At 49.3% G+C, this 18,295-nt stretch overlaps 4 protein-coding genes across 4 annotated transcripts; 1 reads left to right on the top strand and 3 right to left on the bottom strand.

The window, feature by feature from the left end:
• Window positions 1-41: 41 nt before the first annotated feature.
• On the top strand, window positions 42-3,394 carry FIESC28_07074 (uncharacterized protein; the record flags this gene model as incomplete). The annotated part of the gene is made up of 3 exons (XM_031161216.1): window positions 42-894; window positions 944-1,242; window positions 1,295-3,394. 3 exons carry the CDS (start codon window positions 42-44, stop codon window positions 3,392-3,394), a joined length of 3,252 nt encoding a protein of 1,083 aa, XP_031014762.1.
• Window positions 3,395-4,095: 701 nt separating this feature from the next.
• FIESC28_07073 (translation elongation factor EF-1 alpha) lies at window positions 4,096-5,871 on the bottom strand (the record flags this gene model as incomplete). Its single annotated transcript, XM_031161215.1, has 4 exons — window positions 4,096-5,204; window positions 5,258-5,396; window positions 5,637-5,699; window positions 5,800-5,871. 4 exons carry the CDS (start codon window positions 5,869-5,871, stop codon window positions 4,096-4,098), a joined length of 1,383 nt encoding a protein of 460 aa, XP_031014761.1.
• Window positions 5,872-9,923: 4,052 nt separating this feature from the next.
• FIESC28_07072 (uncharacterized protein) lies at window positions 9,924-11,388 on the bottom strand (the record flags this gene model as incomplete). Its single annotated transcript, XM_031161214.1, has 3 exons — window positions 9,924-10,986; window positions 11,052-11,263; window positions 11,317-11,388. 3 exons carry the CDS (start codon window positions 11,386-11,388, stop codon window positions 9,924-9,926), a joined length of 1,347 nt encoding a protein of 448 aa, XP_031014760.1.
• A 1,155-nt stretch (window positions 11,389-12,543) lies between these two features.
• On the bottom strand, window positions 12,544-14,305 carry FIESC28_07071 (uncharacterized protein; the record flags this gene model as incomplete). The annotated part of the gene is made up of 3 exons (XM_031161213.1): window positions 12,544-13,583; window positions 13,634-13,904; window positions 13,955-14,305. The coding sequence occupies 3 exons, from the start codon at window positions 14,303-14,305 to the stop codon at window positions 12,544-12,546; spliced, it is 1,662 nt and encodes a 553-aa protein (XP_031014759.1).
• Between the last annotated feature and the right edge of the window lie 3,990 nt (window positions 14,306-18,295).

The raw sequence follows: 18,295 nt of genomic DNA, 5'->3' as shown, positions 1-18,295 counted from the left end.
CCACCGAGATCGACTCTAAATCAACCCCAACATCCGAAGAGATGTCAATTGGCTCTGCACAAACTGAACCCGATAGCCCTGTGAACGAAGCATTGCCCTTGGGAAAGAAGTCAGAGTATATCTCGGCCAACTCGTCACAGCCCAATAATGATGTTTCTGAGCTACCGGATCTGGACGAGCCCGCTTCTGAGCAACGGCCGGGGCCTGTGCATGGATTAAATGAGCTTATAGACGACAATTCGACAAGATCGGACCCCAAGTTTGACGTTTCCGAGCTACCTGAACTTGACGATGGGTTTTCAGGGAGTGATCAGAAGACCAGGCCTTGGCCAAAGCGAAGATTCCGCGATGAGCTACTGCACGAAGAGTCTCTTGGTGTTCCATCCTTGGGGCTTCCGGCCGATGCTATCGTAATCAATAACCCGAATAAGACACGGATCGAAAGAAAGGCTCCCATCGTGGTGGAAGAAGAAGAGGCACAGCCGGCCAATATTGACTGGGAAAGCATGAACCCTGCCGAGCCTGTTGAGCCTCCCACGGAAGAGATCAATGCCAACATTGAAGAGTTCCGCCCTGATACTCGTATTCTTCGATTAACAGATATTCAGTCTTTGATCGAGTCGCTCTGCAGTGGGTTTACAACTAATCAGCTGAAGGATTACCATCGCGACCGCCAGCCGGAGCAGCAGCAGGGCGAGATCATGAACTACTCCTGGGTTGAAGAAAGTGTTCCCTGGGCATCAATCAATTCGATCCAGGTTCGTGGTATAGACAAGACGGCAATTGCTCAAAAGATCGTTCTGTATAAGTGGGGAATCGAAGTAATGGAACACGAGAACGATCTTGGAAAAGCTTACGTCCGAATGGATCCTTATATTTTCCCTTTTCTCTTATGTTTGTGGCCCCCAGCCTGTTCAAAAAGCACGGTTGCTAACGAGCGCAGATGGTCCGAATAACATATCGCGCTTGCTATGGGAGTTGAGGCGGGACTTCCTGGTAGGCGAGGACGAGAAGTTGACTCTGAGCGTCCAAAGGTCTCGTCTCAACATCACAGCAAGAAAGTCAACAACTTACGGCGTTCTTGCCTATATTGACCAGTGCCTACAGAAAATGCGCACTCGAACCATCGATGTGGCACCATATCTCCCTCGTGATACAAGTCTCCCGAATTCGTCAGAACTTAAGGAGCTTGGTCGACTCACTAAGACATCCATCAGGCGCATCAAGGAGGGCACGAAAAACGTATGTTCTACTGATATTCTACAAAAGAAAATTCACTCTGACCAGCTGCTAGAAATTTATGGTCTCCTGGTTGCCCGACTCTGATGAGGCCCCAGCCGAGACAGAAGACCGTGCAGACATGGTATTCCGCTTGATGGCTGGCCTTACTGTCCCAGTCACAGACAACGTTCTCCAGTGCATTCCTTCACAAGAAGACAAAGTGGGCGGTCAGTTTGTCCAAGTTCGAAGACAGACTAGAGCTATGTCTTGGAGAGACAAGCTAGGCCGATGGTTAAGGGTTGTTGACCCCGTCACCAAGCCTAACTGGTCCGCCAAAGAGACGTCGCCTCTGAAGCTGGCAGCTTCGGCCGAATTTATCAATTCAAAGCCTGGGGAAGCCAAGGAAACTACTACTGCGACTTTTGGGCATATTCTGCACTCAGAGTCCGATAACTCGATAAAATCGCTCTCTCGCAAACGTCGCATTCTATTACCTTTCACTCCTCATCCCGCCTCATTCTCTGCCTTGAAATCGGATGACGACAAGCCAGTAAAAGAATCCACGACCATTGTTATTAACCTTGTGCCTCACGAAAAACGCAAAAGCGGCCGCAGCAGCGACGCGCAGAAAGAGAACAAGCATCCTGCGGTCCGTATCAACATACCTGTTAACCCTGGCGTTGATTTTGACAAATTCCGGCTTCCTGATAACATGACCGCCGATTTCTTTGCTTTCTGGCACGTGAACGATGTGCTACTACCGGGTGAGGCTGTTGACGTCCGCCTCCAGCACGAACGCTCGCAGGTCCTAAAACTCACCACCAATCTGAATCTACAGGCGTTCCTGGAAGCATCTCAATTTAAGCTAGACGAAGGTAAGCTTCGAACGCCGAGTCAAGCCATGCTCCACGTCCCGGAAATGTGGCTGGGTGGCAGGCAACCCGGTCTCAACTCTCAAGGGAAGAAACAGGATGTTCTCTACGATTTTCGAGGTACTGAGATCCATCAAACTGTCGAGATGTCCTGGCGTGGCCATACATTGCGCTACTCTAGCATCGAGGCAGGTCAGCAGGGTGGCCAACGCCAGGAAATTACGTTGCAGGCTGGTACACCAAGTGAAAGCCCTGTCAATTTTAATGGCGAAAGACGAGCGAGCTTCTTGCAATTGGTGGAGGAAATGGCCACTGGCAAGTGCTTCTCTTGGCATGAGGGCTACCGGTCTATCAAAAATCGCCAGTTAGAAGACTACAGTTACAACTTGCCTGAGAGGGAGCTCACGGACGACATCATCGTGGAGGATAAGTTTGATTCAAGGGGTCGCTTTAAGACCGTTGAACGCGAGAAAAGGAAACGACAAAGCGCTCCGAAAGCCCAGAAGGTTCGAAAATCGCAAGCTTCTTCCGAAACAGATGCATCAATCGAATCGAGGAATGAGCCAGTCTTTGACGACATCGATAAGTTGTTTGCGGCCGAGAATGAGGACAGCATCGAAACGAGGCCTGAAGTTGAGGAAGAGTCTATTCAACACCAAGAAACAGAAGAGCTCATGGCTATACTCGATATCCCCTCTACTAAGCAGAAAACTGCCGTATATGAGGAAGACAAGCAACCTTCCATTCTTGAGGATGCTGCTTCAAACGAAGCAGCTGGGAGCGAGAAACAATTTATCAGCAGTGAAGGTACCACTAAAGACGAGGTCCCCAGCAGCAATGACCCCGAAACCACTACTGTCGGTGCCTCGTCTAATACAAATGGCGTACCCACGATGGATAAGAAGAGCGCCACCGCGGCCGAGCGCGAGAGAGTTCGCAACGAAATACTGAATAACTTTTTCGGGGCCGAAGCATTGATGACCGAGCCCACTACGGCTAGCGACAACAAGAACAAGAACAAGAACAAGCCGGGCGCCGCTCGCAAGGCGAAGGTCGCGACTCGCAAGTACACTATTCGAGACCTGGAACAGCCCGCAAAGAAGAAGAAGAGTAACAAGGTGGAGGAAGATCCATTCCTTGCTCAGTTTGCCGCACGAGCGACCAGCAATAACAGAGTCGCAGACCCAAATGCCGTCGCTGGCTTCTTTGACACTCTTCCACCGGAGAAGAATGGAAAGCCTAAGGGGCAGTCAAGGAGTAATGGAAATGCCAAAGGCAGCAACAAAAGAAAGAACAAGTAGGGGTTGAGTATCAGCGGGTGCACAACCGGATTCATGAATGAAAACAGCAATGGGAGACTACGAACATGTCATGTCAACCAGGGATACATGCTCAAGGTAGTGACGGGTATGTTTTCGGATCAGATTGGGGAGTGAATGATCATTTCTGTATAGTATAAAAGCATTTGTATCATATGTAACAACACCATTGGACCTATAGACAAGGAATACCATGTATGGTTTACGACTATAATGAGATACTTCAATGAACACCAAGGGCAATCCTATCAAGACAATCAACGCACGCATGGGGAGCAAATGCTCCACAAGCAACAGGATAACATCTAGCCACTAGAAAAAGAAGTCAAGACATGGAGCACAGCATGAAAAGCTGCATAACCAAAGACCCAACTCAATAGACATGTATCACCAGAGCTTCATTTGCTCGAGACACAAAGATCGCATCGCATCGCATCGCATCACATCACGAGAAGCATGGGGAACAAGAAAAATTGCACGAATCACTTCTAGACTCTCTATTCTTTTTTGATTTGCACAAAATCCTAGGCATTTTTTCCGCCTTTCATCCTGTGCCCCCAGGCAAAAGCCGAGTGCTCATGCCAACATAATCATTTCATCGTAGAAGCGAGTACATCAGCCCTTGGGCGTGAGATCAAAGTCGTAAGATCCCACAGGAGGTTGTCATTTCAGAAATAAGTCGCTTATTTCTTACCAGCCTTGGCAGCGGACTTGGTGACCTTGCCGGCACTACCAGAGGACTTCTCGACGGCCTTGATGACACCGACGGCGACGGTCTGTCGCATGTCACGGACGGCGAAACGACCCAGAGGAGGGTAGTCAGTGAAAGCCTCAACACACATGGGCTTGGAAGGAACCATCTTGACGATGGCAGAGTCACCAGACTTGATGAACTTGGGGGCGGCCTCAGTAGCCTTACCGGTTCGGCGGTCGATCTTCTCCTGGATCTCGGCGAACTTGCAGGCAATGTGGGCAGTGTGGCAATCAAGGACGGGAGCGTAACCAGCACCGACCTGACCAGGGTGGTTGAGGACAATGACCTGGGCGGTGAAAGAAGCGGCACCCATAGGGGGGTCGTTCTTAGAGTCACCAGCGACGTTACCACGTCGGATGTCCTTGACGGAAACGTTCTTCACGTTGAAACCAACGTTGTCACCGGGCTGGCCCTCAGTGAGCTGCTCGTGGTGCATCTCGACGGACTTGACTTCAGTGGTGACGTTGGAAGGAGCGAAGGTAACGACCATACCGGGCTTGATGACACCAGTCTCGATACGGCCGACGGGAACCGTTCCGATACCACCAATCTTGTAGACATCCTGGAGGGGAAGTCGGAGGGGCTTGTCGTTGGGTCGCTTGGGGGGCTCGATGGAGTCAATGGCCTCAAGGAGGGTCTTTCCGGAGAGCTTGCCAGACTTGATCTCACGCTCCCAACCCTTGTACCAGGGGCAGTTGGTGGAGGGGGACAGCATGTTGTCACCGTTGAAACCGGAGATGGGGACGAAAGCGACAGCCTTGGGGTTGTAGCCGACCTTCTTGATGAAAGAGGAGGTCTCCTTGATGATCTCCTGGTAACGGGCCTCAGACCACTTGGTGGTGTCCATCTTGTTGATGGCGACGATGAGGTTCTTGACACCAAGGGTGTAGGCAAGGAGAGCGTGCTCACGGGTCTGGCCATCCTTGGAGATACCAGCCTCGAACTCACCAGTACCGGCAGCAATGATGAGAATAGCGCAATCGGCCTGGGAAGTACCAGTGATCATGTTCTTGATGAAATCACGGTGACCAGGAGCGTCTGGAGCACATGTTAGCATGAGAAGGTAATGAGTGTAAGTGATGACAACATACCAATGACGGTGACATAGTAGCGAGGAGTCTCGAACTTCCAGAGGGCGATATCGATGGTGATACCACGCTCACGCTCGGCCTTGAGCTTGTCAAGAACCCAGGCGTACTTGAAGGAACCCTTACCGAGCTCGGCGGCTTCCTATTGTCAGGTGGTTAGTGACTGATTGACACGTGATGCGCGAGACATGGGTTTGTGGGAAGAGGGCCAACGCCTGTCACCCAAGTAGCGGGGTTGAAACCCCACCAAAATAAATTACGGTTGAACCGCAAAATTTTGTCCTCGAGCGGGGTAACAGGCGCATATTCACTTGTCGTAAGACTGATTCGACTGATGGATCGGTGGGTAGAGGGCGTGCGATCGAGGGAAATGGAAACCAACCTTCTCGAACTTCTCGATGGTTCGCTTGTCGATACCACCGCACTGGTAGATCAAGTGACCGGTCTATACAATCTTGTCAGCAGATATCCAAGTTGAAATTACCCCGCCACGAATGGCGGGGTTAAGGACTGCTGATAAGCAGATCATCGAGGGTAGTACTCACAGTGGTCGACTTGCCAGAGTCGACGTGGCCGATGACGACGACGTTAAGGTGAGTCTTCTCCTCCTTACCCATTTTGACGGTTGTGGATGATTTGTATGAAGGTTTTTGATGTACGTGCTGTAAAATTGTCAGCGCCCGAAAGAGACGAAGCGAGAAAGGCAAGCAATAATCAAGAGGATCGTGAGATGTTGCAATAAGGCAAGGGATCCTGACGATGCTCTTGTTCAAAGCCTTGAAGGGTTGGACGTACAAATTCGCAGATCGGATGCTTGAACCGGGTATGCGAGACGAGGAGGGAAGAGAAGAAAAGATTTAAGGGAAGAGGTGGGAGGAGGAGATTTAAAAAGGCCACGGGAGGGAGGAGGGGTGGGGTGGGGTGAAAGGCAGGTGCGGCGGCGCGGGGCAACCAGCTTGGGAAGCCCTAACAGCAGCGAGGTTTTTTTTCTTGAGGCATGTGGGGTCCTCTCGGCCAATGACTGAGCTCCAAAGTGTAATGACGGCAAGTGAGCCAGACCTGCTCAGTTGAGGAATGGTATGAGGAGGGACAGAAGGAGCTTGACAGAGGTCACAATATCAGATGTTTGTCATTGAGAATGCTATGTGTGTAGAGTTCTATAGAGCTGTTACTGGAGTGCATTCTATTGTTCGGGTAGGTACCTAGGTAGCTGGAGGTTTAATGAGAGCTGTCGAGGTGCTGCTGGCGGTTCTCGTGGTTGATATCAGCGTATGAAGCTGGGCTGATACAGCACAAAGGCGATACGTTTGTTTCAACAAGCTTCGGCAGACACTCGAAGAGATTACAGAAAGTGACACCACTACCATGGCAGAAGCACTCAGTAGTACCTCCAGCAGATCTATCACCGGCTCAATAATCTCTATCTTGACTTGATTCCCATGTCTGTCTATCACCAAAAGCATTGTCGACCAGATTGACAGCTTTGTGTGAAGGTACCTCGCATCTGTTAGCAGATACATGCGGGGCACAATTTTTTGCTAATCTTTGTTGTGCGCAGGCATCGCCGCCCAAAGTTTAGAAAAATTCTCTCTTTCGGCCTAAAGAAAAATTCTATCATGGATGCTTAAGCGGTCGAGGCTCGGTGGGTTCTTGCGTGTGGTGGATGCGCGCGTCCTAGATTGTCTGGGGCCCTTTTTGGGTCTGCTACACCACGCCGTGGGACTCTTCTACACATCCCAGCCAGTACGTGAAGGCTACCTAGGATTAATTTTTCCCTTGTGCCCCTCATTTTTGCATCTGTTAGCCCAACGCAACAGCGGCGTGAGTCACCTTGTGATCGTTACTGTTGTTACCTACTATCTTGTTTCTCTTCGTTTTCGGCGAATTTGTCATTTCCGTATAACATTCACAGCTCTCGGGCGCTTTCAACTCAAGTCTGTTGGCTGTGCTATTTTCCTCCAAGAGGGAGGGGAGCTTCAAACTGCCCCTCTTCTCTGGCGCAGTCAGTTTCTGGCTCAGATTCCCTGCACGAATCAACGTCATGCTCCACCAATACTCTTAGCGCCCATGAGTTGCCACCCTAGCCACCGCCGCTGCGCGACCAGTGCACGGAAGATCTGGGCTTGGCTAGGATGTTATGTTGCTGTGAGGTGGTGAAACAGGAAGTTGATTGTCGCGTATCAGAAAAATTTTCCTTATTCTCGTTGGAGGGGTAAATTTGGACCGCACATCAATAGATCTGCCATGACATCAGGAACAAACTTGTGTTATACCACCTGATACAGTACACTCGATATACTGTAATTGCTGCGTCCTACAAGGTAGGAAATTTGGTAGGTAGGTAGGTAGGTAGGTAGGTAGGTAGGTAGGTAGGTATTGTTGACTGATAATGATAATACTTGCCGCAATCTCCGCCCGTTGTTGCATTCTCTTGTTTTGGCAGTGTCTCATGCAACAGCTGTTTACTCATCTCTTGTGCCCCTCCCCCTCCTTCTCAACAAGCCCCTCAGGTGGGTGTCAGAAGAATTGTCCTTCAAGTTAGGCTACAGAAATAAAGTAGCCTACTTGCTAGCCTAATCCTGCATAAGATGGCTGGTTTATTTCGTCTCTTATGCTCTGCGGGGCCAATCCTTCTGACACCCCGAGGCCCCTCCATAAGAGTTCGGTCCAAGCAAAGAAAAGTCCATACTAGCCCAAGGACAGAACGCGCCAGGCCAGGAAAAAACCAACAGGAGGGGCAAAATCCAGCCACTGTGGAGACCGCTGCAACTCACCTTCGTTCGAACTTTTCAGTGGAGGTCGAAAAATGAGATGCTGATGAGCGAGGTTTATGGCGATTTCATGCAGCTTCGGGTGCCAGCTCAGTGTTTTCTCTTGCCTGGTCTCTGGCCACTCTAACAATACTGTACCTTCAGCCATTGAGATGACATACTGTAAAACAGAAAGTGAAAACCGCTGCAATTCATCTGTTAGACCCAGTTGTTAATGTCATAAAGGTGTCGCCATAGCGGCAAATACGATGCTAAATTCGTCCATAATTGATGAGTTGTCGCGATGCACATCATCAATCTCTTGGCTCTGTCTTGAATTAGGCGCATACTGGCATGTTTACGGCGGCTAGACCATGCTCCTCTCGTCTCCATTCTACTGTATGCAAGGTTTTTCTTGCTGTCACATTGCCATTATGGAGAAGCATATCTGCAGACTCCGAGAGGTTTGTCCACTGTGGGCATGGTCCATCTCCTGCATGCTTCGCTTCGCTTCGGTTCCGCCGTGATTATACCTCAATTTTATCATTCAACGGAAGATGTCGTGAGTCTATAGTGGAGGAAACGGCATCTGCGAGAATTGCATGAATCATAGATGAGAAGGGGGGGGGGAAATCTGTTCGTATTTTCAGACCGCTATTGTGAAAATTCTGTTGAGAAAACATCGAAGACTTGCCTTTCATGTTGTGAGTTTAGGGTAGCAGAACAACTTGGAAATTACACCAACCTTATTCTTGATAGCTGGTCGATACCTTCGTTTACTATTATTACCTTGCTAGGCTTGCACAAGCCAGCCAAGCTTCTGTCTATCCAAAGGGGGAATATCTATTATGAAAGTCTATGCAGGTTTATGACCAATAATTGTGAAATTGAGGGTCGCTATCACGTCCTTGCTAAGCTTGACCTATCCTGGCGGCCAAGCGGAGCCATCCCAAAAGCCTTATAAAGTCATCACCCCCCTGACTGCACTGCGTTACACATGGATGTCCCCATTGAGGGCCGTAGGCATGTCGCAGTTTACAACCGCCACTCGAACCTACGTCGAATTGGTCAAAACTACCAATTAGGAGCAATCTAATTAACAGATTCGATATCAGCTATCACTTCACGAACTACGAATACGCGCGGCGCTTTCGACGATAAACCGGATCCACGACTACGAGGCACGATACATCAACTATAAACTACAGCATCATAACGACGAACCAATTCCACAAGCAGTACGACCTACAGCTACAATATATCCTGCGTAGCCACAGTCCGTTATTCATATTGCTTGATCCAATCGCTGTCCGCCGACCTGCACTTTCCCGCCTGTAATTCTGCAGCGTCCCGCCAGCTGTTACCAACAGGCAAACCGCCCAACAGGATATAGACCGAAATAACAATCACCCCCCTCAACAAGCGACGACCGAAAAGACCTCGTGGCCGAACGGTTAAGCTCTTCGAAAGCCCGTATAGAGTAATAGCAACTCGTTGGTCTCCTATATCAGTGTAGGTGATAGCCAAGGATCCTGGTGCAAATCCGGGTACGGGTATTTGTTTTGTACTTTTTCTGCCCTTTTCTTCTAAAACGGAACCAAGATCAGGCTACGCTTTTTGTTGCAAGCAGCGGGATTCGAAGCGCATCCCCCTCTGCCTATTGCCTTGCCTCCTCGTCCCTTGGTTAGGGAGGTCGGAGTGGCAGAATAGCAAGCTGGCAAGCTGCGACACGAAGAAGCCAGGTTGTGTTTCGCCAAACCCATCAAAGAAAAGCCAGTAAACTTGTAGAAACTTCCAGTAGATGTAAAAGATAATGTTCAGTTGTCTAGACGGTTGTACTATAAGGTCAAGACCAGCTCAACCGTAGAGCCCGTTATATACAAAACCCAAAGTCGCTTCAAGCACCACCCACACCAGCCTTACTGAGCCTTGCCCTCAACTTTCTTTCCCTTGATATCCATGCCTTTGGGAGTCTTTAATCCCCCAAACACCGCGGCAGCAACAACCGCAATACCCGTGGCACCCATACCATATGCGACCTCACGGCCAGCCCACCAGTACACGCTTGTGAACAAGATGGGACCAAGACCTCGACCAAGCTGACCCCAGCTTCGTAGCATACCGAGCTTGTTGCCGCGCTCGTCCTCGTGAGCCTCAAAGCTGCTCAATGCGTTCAAGCCAGTGACGACTGTCGCGGATGTAACAGCCAAGCATGTTGCAGCGAGATACAGACCGCCAATCGTGTTAACCTGTCCCAGGAGGATGAAGGACGCGAGGCATGCAAGTGTGCCAACTCGCACAGACATCAGTGGTGGGAGACGTCGCGTTACACCACCCTGGAGGATGGAAGCCACAAGTCCGACGTAGCCCAATAGCCGTCCATTCTTGCCAGAGGTGAACGAGAAGAGTTCGTATGTCATGAAAGAAAGGGAGCTCTCCATACCGGAGAAGAACAGCAGGAAGACGAAGTGGATGGCGTTCAGAAGGAAGTGAGAGTTGGTTCTCTCGACATTCTTGGGCGCAACCTTCTTCGCATCACCCTTGTTCCCAGCACCACGCATCGAAGGCAGCGTCTCTGGAAGACTGAAGTACAGATAAACGGTCTCAGTTACGATCAAAGCCAGACTGAAGCCAGCAGCCGCAGCAAAGGGGTTTGCAGTGAATGTCGAGAACGTGCTCAGCCAAGCGCCGAGTCCAGGACCGAAGGTAAAAGCGATTGAGAAGCACGCGCCAATCAAAGCCATGGTTGCACCACGAGACGACTCGTCCGAGATATCACTGGCCATTGCGGTTGCGAGCTGGACATTGCCTTCTGACAGTCCACCGACGACTCGACTGGCGATAAACGTTCGGAAATCGACGGCAGCTACCCAGAGCAGGACTGATAGAATGTTACCGCACATAGAGGCGAGGAGAGCCTTGCGACGGCCATAGCGATCGGAAAGGGCGCCAATAAGAGGGGAGGCAATGGCCTGAAGAAGTCTGTATAGTGCAAGATTGTCAGCTTGCGTCTCTACAGTTACTAGAAGGGTGTGCAGGGAACATACGAGAACAGAGAGCCCAGAGCTCCGCCTAGCAAAACGATATCATGTCGCGACTCGATGGGGCGGGAGAAGGAAGCCTTGTATCGATGGAGACCGGATAGAACATTCTGAAGGAGGGTTTGTGGCGCATCACTATCGAGAGGAACCTGGCCTTCGCGATCGCGGTAGAACTCGAGAAGCTTCGGGAACAAGGGAAGAATGAAAGTAAAGGAAATCTAAGTCGAGTTTGTTAACAGATGACACGTCTAGCCTCCAATTTTCTGCATACCAAATCGAGGAGTAATGAGACAGCAATGACACGGAGGACTCGCTTCCTCGCAGTAGGATCGAATGCAGCCATGATGGCTAAGGTTTGTGTATATAAGGACAGATAACACAGGCGGTAGAAGATAAGAAAACAAGATCAAGACGTAGCACGACAAATATATACCTAGGCAGAAAATAGGACAAGAAGAAAGAAGGAATCAACAAAAGAAGTGGAAGAAAAGCTCAGGAGACAGTGGACACTTGATCGTCTGACGGCATCGAATCTCAAAGTGGAAAACGTGGTGGTTTTGGTGGCTGCTTGCTTTGACTGGCGCGATACTATGGAGCCGTAGAAGTCCAGTAGCTCCGTCACTTCAAGTTCCCGGCCCTGGACGGTCTCAGGTTGTGTCCGGGTGGCATCCACCATCAGCTATCTTCCCCTGTAAGTTAGGGGCTATTTCTGCAACATCTTGACGACAAGAAGCTCCACTGCTATTTCGATGATTGTTAATTAAGTTAACCGGGTACGTAGTACGTATAATATTTCTAAGCTTTCCATCGTACAGAGGTAGAACTGCCGTAAATGTTTCAACACTAAGCCTGAGATCGGCATTAGAAGCGAGCCGTTATATTGCAGAGTAGCATTCACAAGAGCGGAGGAAACATCGTGTTGAGATAGATAATATCTGTATTTTTTTGGTTCATTCATTTTGTTATTTTTAAGATCTGGTGTTCTTTCCCATAGGTCATATCCTATGAACCAGTTTCCTAGTTCTCGAGATATGAAAATAGGTCAAGTCAAATCTCGTATCGTATTCTTTTGCGATACGACGTTTGCATAATTTCATCCATCGTATCTTTCGTGACGAAGAAGGTTAATTAATCTCTTGCCAGTGCGCCTTCGTTGACGATTCAGTATACCGGGAGTGGTTGAATTCCCCATCTCCAGAAACACGGTAACCACGAGGGCCAAAAGATGACCTTCAATAAAAAAAAGAAAAGCAGGGGAAAAGAAACATTGCAAGACATAGAAAAAGGCACGCGTGTGCCGTATCATATAAACATAAACATGAAACTCATAGCTTTCTCATGACATGATAACGTAGTTGGTTTTCGTAGAAACTCATTTCCATCAAAAGTTCATATAAATAAAATAAAAAAAGGACAGAAAGGCATTGTGGTATCATAAAGCAGAGCAATGGAAGATACCTGTACCTTGTATTCGTAAGAGTGAAGTGCCCAAATTCACTTAATAGCTTTCGAAGACGAAGCGGAAACCTTCCGATCCCTTGTATGGGATGGGCATGAAGTAGTCGGCGTCAACCTCACAGTCTCGGACTCGTGTCTCGAAGATGCTGAGGTAGCCGACATCTCCGACGCGTTGGTCGCCGTCATCGCTGCCGAACACAACACCGCCGCTTCCCCATCTGCGGAAGAGCTTGGCCAGCGTCAGGTAAAGCTCGGCGTGAGCCAGTGCCATCCCAAGGCAGATACGGGATCCGGAGCAGAAAATGTCGAGGTACTTGTCGAGTCGCTCACCATCTTCCACCCAGCGTTCAGGATGAAAACCTCGGGCGTCGTAAAAGATACTCTCATCCATGACTGTCTTGTAAGGGCTCATGCCAACGATGGATCCCGGGGGAAGATTCCAAGCCTCATCGTTCTCACGATCGTGATAAACAAGAGCCTCGTCCGGTGCCACACGTGCGAGACGACTGCTAGTTCCAATGCCGAGTCGCAGGGCTTCTTTAACAACTCCCCGGAGGTAGGGAAGCTTCTCCAATCGAGACAGTGGGATAGTCTCGTAGGCGTCAGGCATAGCAGAAAAGAGTTCGTCACGCAATTTGCGAAGAGTCTCTGGGCGATTGAGAAGATGGAAGGTAGCAAGAGACATAGCCCACGAGGTAGTGAGAGCGCCACCTTGAACAGTAACTTGGCTTTCCTGTGTCTGGCGTGATACACTCTTCTCCCTTATAGAGCGAGACTTGGTCGACAGCATGGTAGGGTGGCCCCCATCCATCCGCCATTTACCGGTGCTCTGAGGGGGGTCGACGCTGTGAATTTGCTCAAGAATATCGTTCTTCATCTTGAGGAAACCGCCCCATCCTGGCATGCATCGGTTCGAGATAGACTCAGGTAGAGCATTGACAAGGGTAAGCACCCAATCGAGTTGTTGCACACATGGTCCCATATGGGTGCCGATGAGAAGGTCGTTGGTGACCTCAGCACCGAAATCCGGTTTTTCGACGAGGTGGTCGCTTCGGGCAAAAGCATATTCGTTGATGACGTCTGGGAATACTGTTAGACATGGGAAATATCACAAGACAGATGAAGCTTACCATTAGTAAAAGCCGAATAGGGATACATGACATCAAGAGGTTGTCCGTTGGATACTTCGGCGTAGTTCGTGAACGCATTCAGAAGGGCTTCCACTCTCTCCTCGATCACCGGCTGCAGTTCGCGCACAGTCTGAGTTGTATAGAAAGGGTTCAGCGCACTTCGACGCAACTTGTGAAGGCTGTGGTCGATGGCAGCAAGAGAGCCTTCAGTCGCAGGTTTGGGACCCGCGAGAGCGGTTGGGTGAGGGACCTGGGTACGAGGAGCTCCGGACTTTGTTCATGTCAGCATTGGGTTTTGTTTTGAGAAGACATTGTGTTTACCTGTTGGGTGTAAAACGTCCACTTATCCCTGCGTCGGCTAGGCCCAGAGTAGAGGTCTGAGAAGAACTCAGGGTCTCCAACATGAACTTCCCAGGGGTTGATGCGAACGATGGGGCCGTAACGTTCATGCATGTCGATGATCTTGTAGGTGTATTGTCCCCCTAGGACAAAGTCGTAATAGAACTCATAGTATTGAGTCAAGGCCGCCAGCTTGGGGCCTGGGATATGGGCCAGAGGACTGAACCATAGTCTCCAAACCACAAGGGCGACGATATAGATGAGCCAGATACCTGCAAGCAAGCATCCGGTTTGCTGCCAGGTGAGGGCAGCAATGGTCTCTTGGACCGCCATGATGGTGTTGGTAGCCATTCATGAGCGACTCGCCCTGCAGGACGGTATTGTCATTGAAGGAAGTAGAATTAAATATGAAATAGTGGAGTGGCCATGGGCTCTCCAGGCTGCAGAGCAGAAGCCTTTGAAAAATGTCCTTCTGGCATGAGAGATGGCGCTGCATTTGTATTTCAAGCATTTCAAGCACAAGCCTTCACCGCATGGACTCTCGATCAGCCGGAGCGGATAGGCTGAGAGACGGGGAACACTCTCCCGGGTGCGCGAGCGGGCCGCGTGGGGACGTTTCGATGGCGGTGAACGACAACTCGGGAACCCAAGACAGGGGAGGCGCCAGCTGTCACCGCCAGTACTGTAATCATCGTTGGTCGAAAGGCATTTGTGCCTCATCCCAACAGTCTTGGTCGCGTGGAGGGCCAATGGGTGGTGCATCCGGAAGCCGGGGAGCTTGCAAGCATCGTCAACGCTTGTCTTGAATGGGAGGCGCCATTGGATCGCTAAGACGTTTGTGAAGGAGTTTTCAGGAACGAATTTAGTTCGAGGCTGGGAACCCCAGGGGTCCAAAAAAGGATTTTGGAAGTTATTTGATGGTTTTTTACGGATAGAGAAGAGTTCGATCAGAGCGAGAGGTTGGCGGTTGTGAAGGGCGAAATAGCAGGTTGCTGATGGAGGTTGGAAGTCGATCGGTGGTTGGTGGTTGATACCTTCCTCAAAGGTTAGACAAACCAATCAGCGCAATACAGCGAAAGCGGTGATGTATGAAGGCCTAATGGTGTTTCTGATCGGTTGCATCCGAGCTAAATTAGATGCAATGCACTTGATAAAAAAAAGTGGGAGATGAGATGATGAGAAGCATTTGACAGCCCAGGCTCGGCCATTCTATGCAATGTGGTGCATACGCAGAAGCAGAAGCAGAAGCAGAAGCAGACAATGGCTCACGGGCCATACAATGATACCTACCTTAGTCCCTACCTAGGTACCTTTTACATGTATGGGCCAACTTGACGGCAGATGCCAACTCGGCAGATGATGACATGCAGCAGAGAAGCTCAGAATAATATGATAGATTGTAATACGCAACAAGTATTGAAAGGAAATTAATAGCGATTGATGAAACAATCTATATTAACCATTTTGGTCCTACAATATCCAAGGTTATACCTAGACGAGACTTTTCACTTGCTGCTCATCTTTTAGCCCCTCCTACCCCTCATATCGTGTAAATGTCCATCCATGCCTACCCTTGATAGCCACCCTATACTCTTCTCCATCCTGTTGCACTAATTCATGTATCTTGACCGACAACTCGGGAATACCATGTGGAAACACTAGAATGCTGAAACAATCGACTTGTCGCGTGTTCTGGATGCCTCGGCAATACTAATCCTTACGTGTAGAGTTGGCTGGTACGACTCAAGGCGGTGTCACTTCATACTGAAGCCATTCACAGGTGACTGACATACGCTGTGTACCAGCGGCTACAGAAACAATCACTGACCAACTTTAAAATGCCCGAAAATCACCGAGCGAGTAGCTCAGGAAAACAAATGATAAGGCCAAAGCTTCCTGTAAATGATTGTAAACCAGCCCCGTTCCTACGCTTCACATGTCAGACCACCCGGGCATATTGGGCGCTGGAGAGTAAACATCACGATGCTTACTTGCTGGAGATAACGAATATGCAGACTTAAGCATGTCTTCGATACTAAGGTGAGACCTTTGAGTCTGGAGCATGGTCTAGCATGTGGTGATGCAAGTGAAGCTCAATTCGACCATCACGATGTTCAGATGATGGATGTTTCGAGACGCTGCACCTATGGCGATAAGCCACGACCTGAATATCCATCAAGATCAATGCTCATATTGTACAGCTGACACCTTGTTATTCGCCAAATACGGATGCTGCATCTGATCTCATGCATCAGCACAAGGTCACTGCATTGGAGGGCAGAGAAGAGCGAGAGGGTTATAAATGGGGTTGAGAAGTTGACATCCCGCGTTCAAATGCTCCACCCCCACATAGAAATCCGGGGTAAATGCCTCCATTTATTATTAGTTCCAGATATGAGGCAGCTAACCTTGCCTTGCCTTACCTTAACTTAGTAGACATTGATGCTGGGTTAACGTTGACGCTGAGAGATAAGAGAGGTGACATCTGCCCCTCATTTTTCTTCTACATGTTTAATTGTAGGGCTGACTTGCCTGTAACGTTTTGTTGTGTCACCTACCTATGTCTCTGACTGGTCCCTGCTTCGGTTGCTTCCGCCTTGTCGATAGCCTCATTTGACTTACACGCTCACAGGCTTACACGGGTAATCACTTCATATCACATCGCATCACGTCACATCACATGCACGGTAGGAGCTCACAGCTACCTGTCAAATAGCTGCACCATTGACATAAAACCCAACCTTCCGTTTTCAGCCAGGCCCTTCGGTACTTCCTTAGCTTCCATTCATATTAAAGTCAGCGGCTACCCCAAGGTAATTACTCTCAACGTTGAAAAGAGGGGAAGGAAGGGTCGCGCATTCCTTCCCTCCAGATCTCAACCGCTGTGGCTTGAAAACGGGTTTCAGATGACACAATTCTCAACCCTGATTTTCTTTTCCTTCATTCCACTTCATTGATTCTTTTGCCACATACCTCTCAAGGGCTTGAGAGAACGCTGCGAAACTGAAATCAGCAAGCAAACTTATGCTACGGATTCCCTCTACCTACTGGGAGGCTTCTCGACAGGGCCTCAACAACGACAGGATTCTTTCCGGGATGCCCCTGGGTTAAACATCAGTTAGCTTTTTCAACCATTACCTGGGTTCCACCAGGTCCGTTCATCTCCACCAGCCCAGCGAACCGGTTCGAGATCACGATAGTCCAGACTATACTCGGTAGGGCTACGACTGATGCAACAACGTTTCTATCCCTCGATTCGATAACCCACAAAACGGTTACACTATTGAACTTAACGTCACGAAGCTGTCAACTCTGATCTGACTGGGCTGGCAAGGCAAGGCAAGATAATGCTAATACTAATAATGTTTCAAATCGTATTCCAATAGGTATAGGTATCAAAATATTAAGTCGGCCCTGAGACCACACGCACTCTTATGTACGTTTCTATAACCATGTTACCGTTTTCCCTCCTCTTCTGACAATCCCATAGATAAGATCATGATCCGAGACCTGAGTATTCCGTCTAATAGTACTTTTCCGAACCGTTTCCCAAAGAAGATGAAAGCATAACTCCACAAACTCCGTCATCCCAGAATCCCTTTTTATTTCGATCGGCAGTCGATATCATCATCGCTAAAGCAGTGCGCATGTCGTTGAAACAAGCATGTTGGTTGGCTTGATTTTACATTGTGGCCCTGGAGGAGGGGTTAGCATTCGAGTTTTACAATCTCGACAACCAGGAATACTGACCTGAGGCACGCTGGCTCATAACAGAGGTCTAACCGCAGTGCTTGCATCGTCTTATTGCTGGCGAACGAGCTGAGGGCACTTCTTTCCCTTTGGGGGCTTGGGCGCATTGGGCTTGACAACGCCGGTAGTGTCGTAAGGTCCGCGAGGCATGTTGAAGGTTGTTTGGGTTGTTTTGTTTTCTGGTTAAACGGTGCAGAAAAACAGGTTGGTTGTCCTTGAAGAAGTCGGGACAAGATGAATATGCTGATAAGTTGGCAGAGTTGTTGGTAGGTTTGTTGCAGGTTGGTTTGTGTGTTAAGCAGCAAGCGAAGAAAGGCAAAGCTGAATTGGACTGAACTGAACTGAGCTGAGTTGAACTGAAAGACAGGAATCCAAGGGCAACGCGCACAACGGGATATTCTTAAAAAACCAAGAGGAACTGATCGCAGCAAAGAAATTGTGACGGGGACCATTTTGTCTTAAATTCTTGGGAAAAGCACCCCCGAAATTTGGAGGCTCGCGTGGCTTCTACGCACCGATACTTTCAGGTCTGGTCATAACCTGGCGGTCAGCGCACCAACACCCCTGATAAGT

Source organism: Fusarium coffeatum (genome assembly GCF_003316985.1).
Source record: "Fusarium coffeatum strain FIESC_28 chromosome Unknown BRIP53273_contig_152, whole genome shotgun sequence".
Lineage (NCBI taxonomy): Eukaryota > Fungi > Ascomycota > Sordariomycetes > Hypocreales > Nectriaceae > Fusarium > Fusarium coffeatum.
Note: the sequence above shows the minus strand (reverse complement) of the source record. Positions and strands in the feature narration are given on the sequence as shown.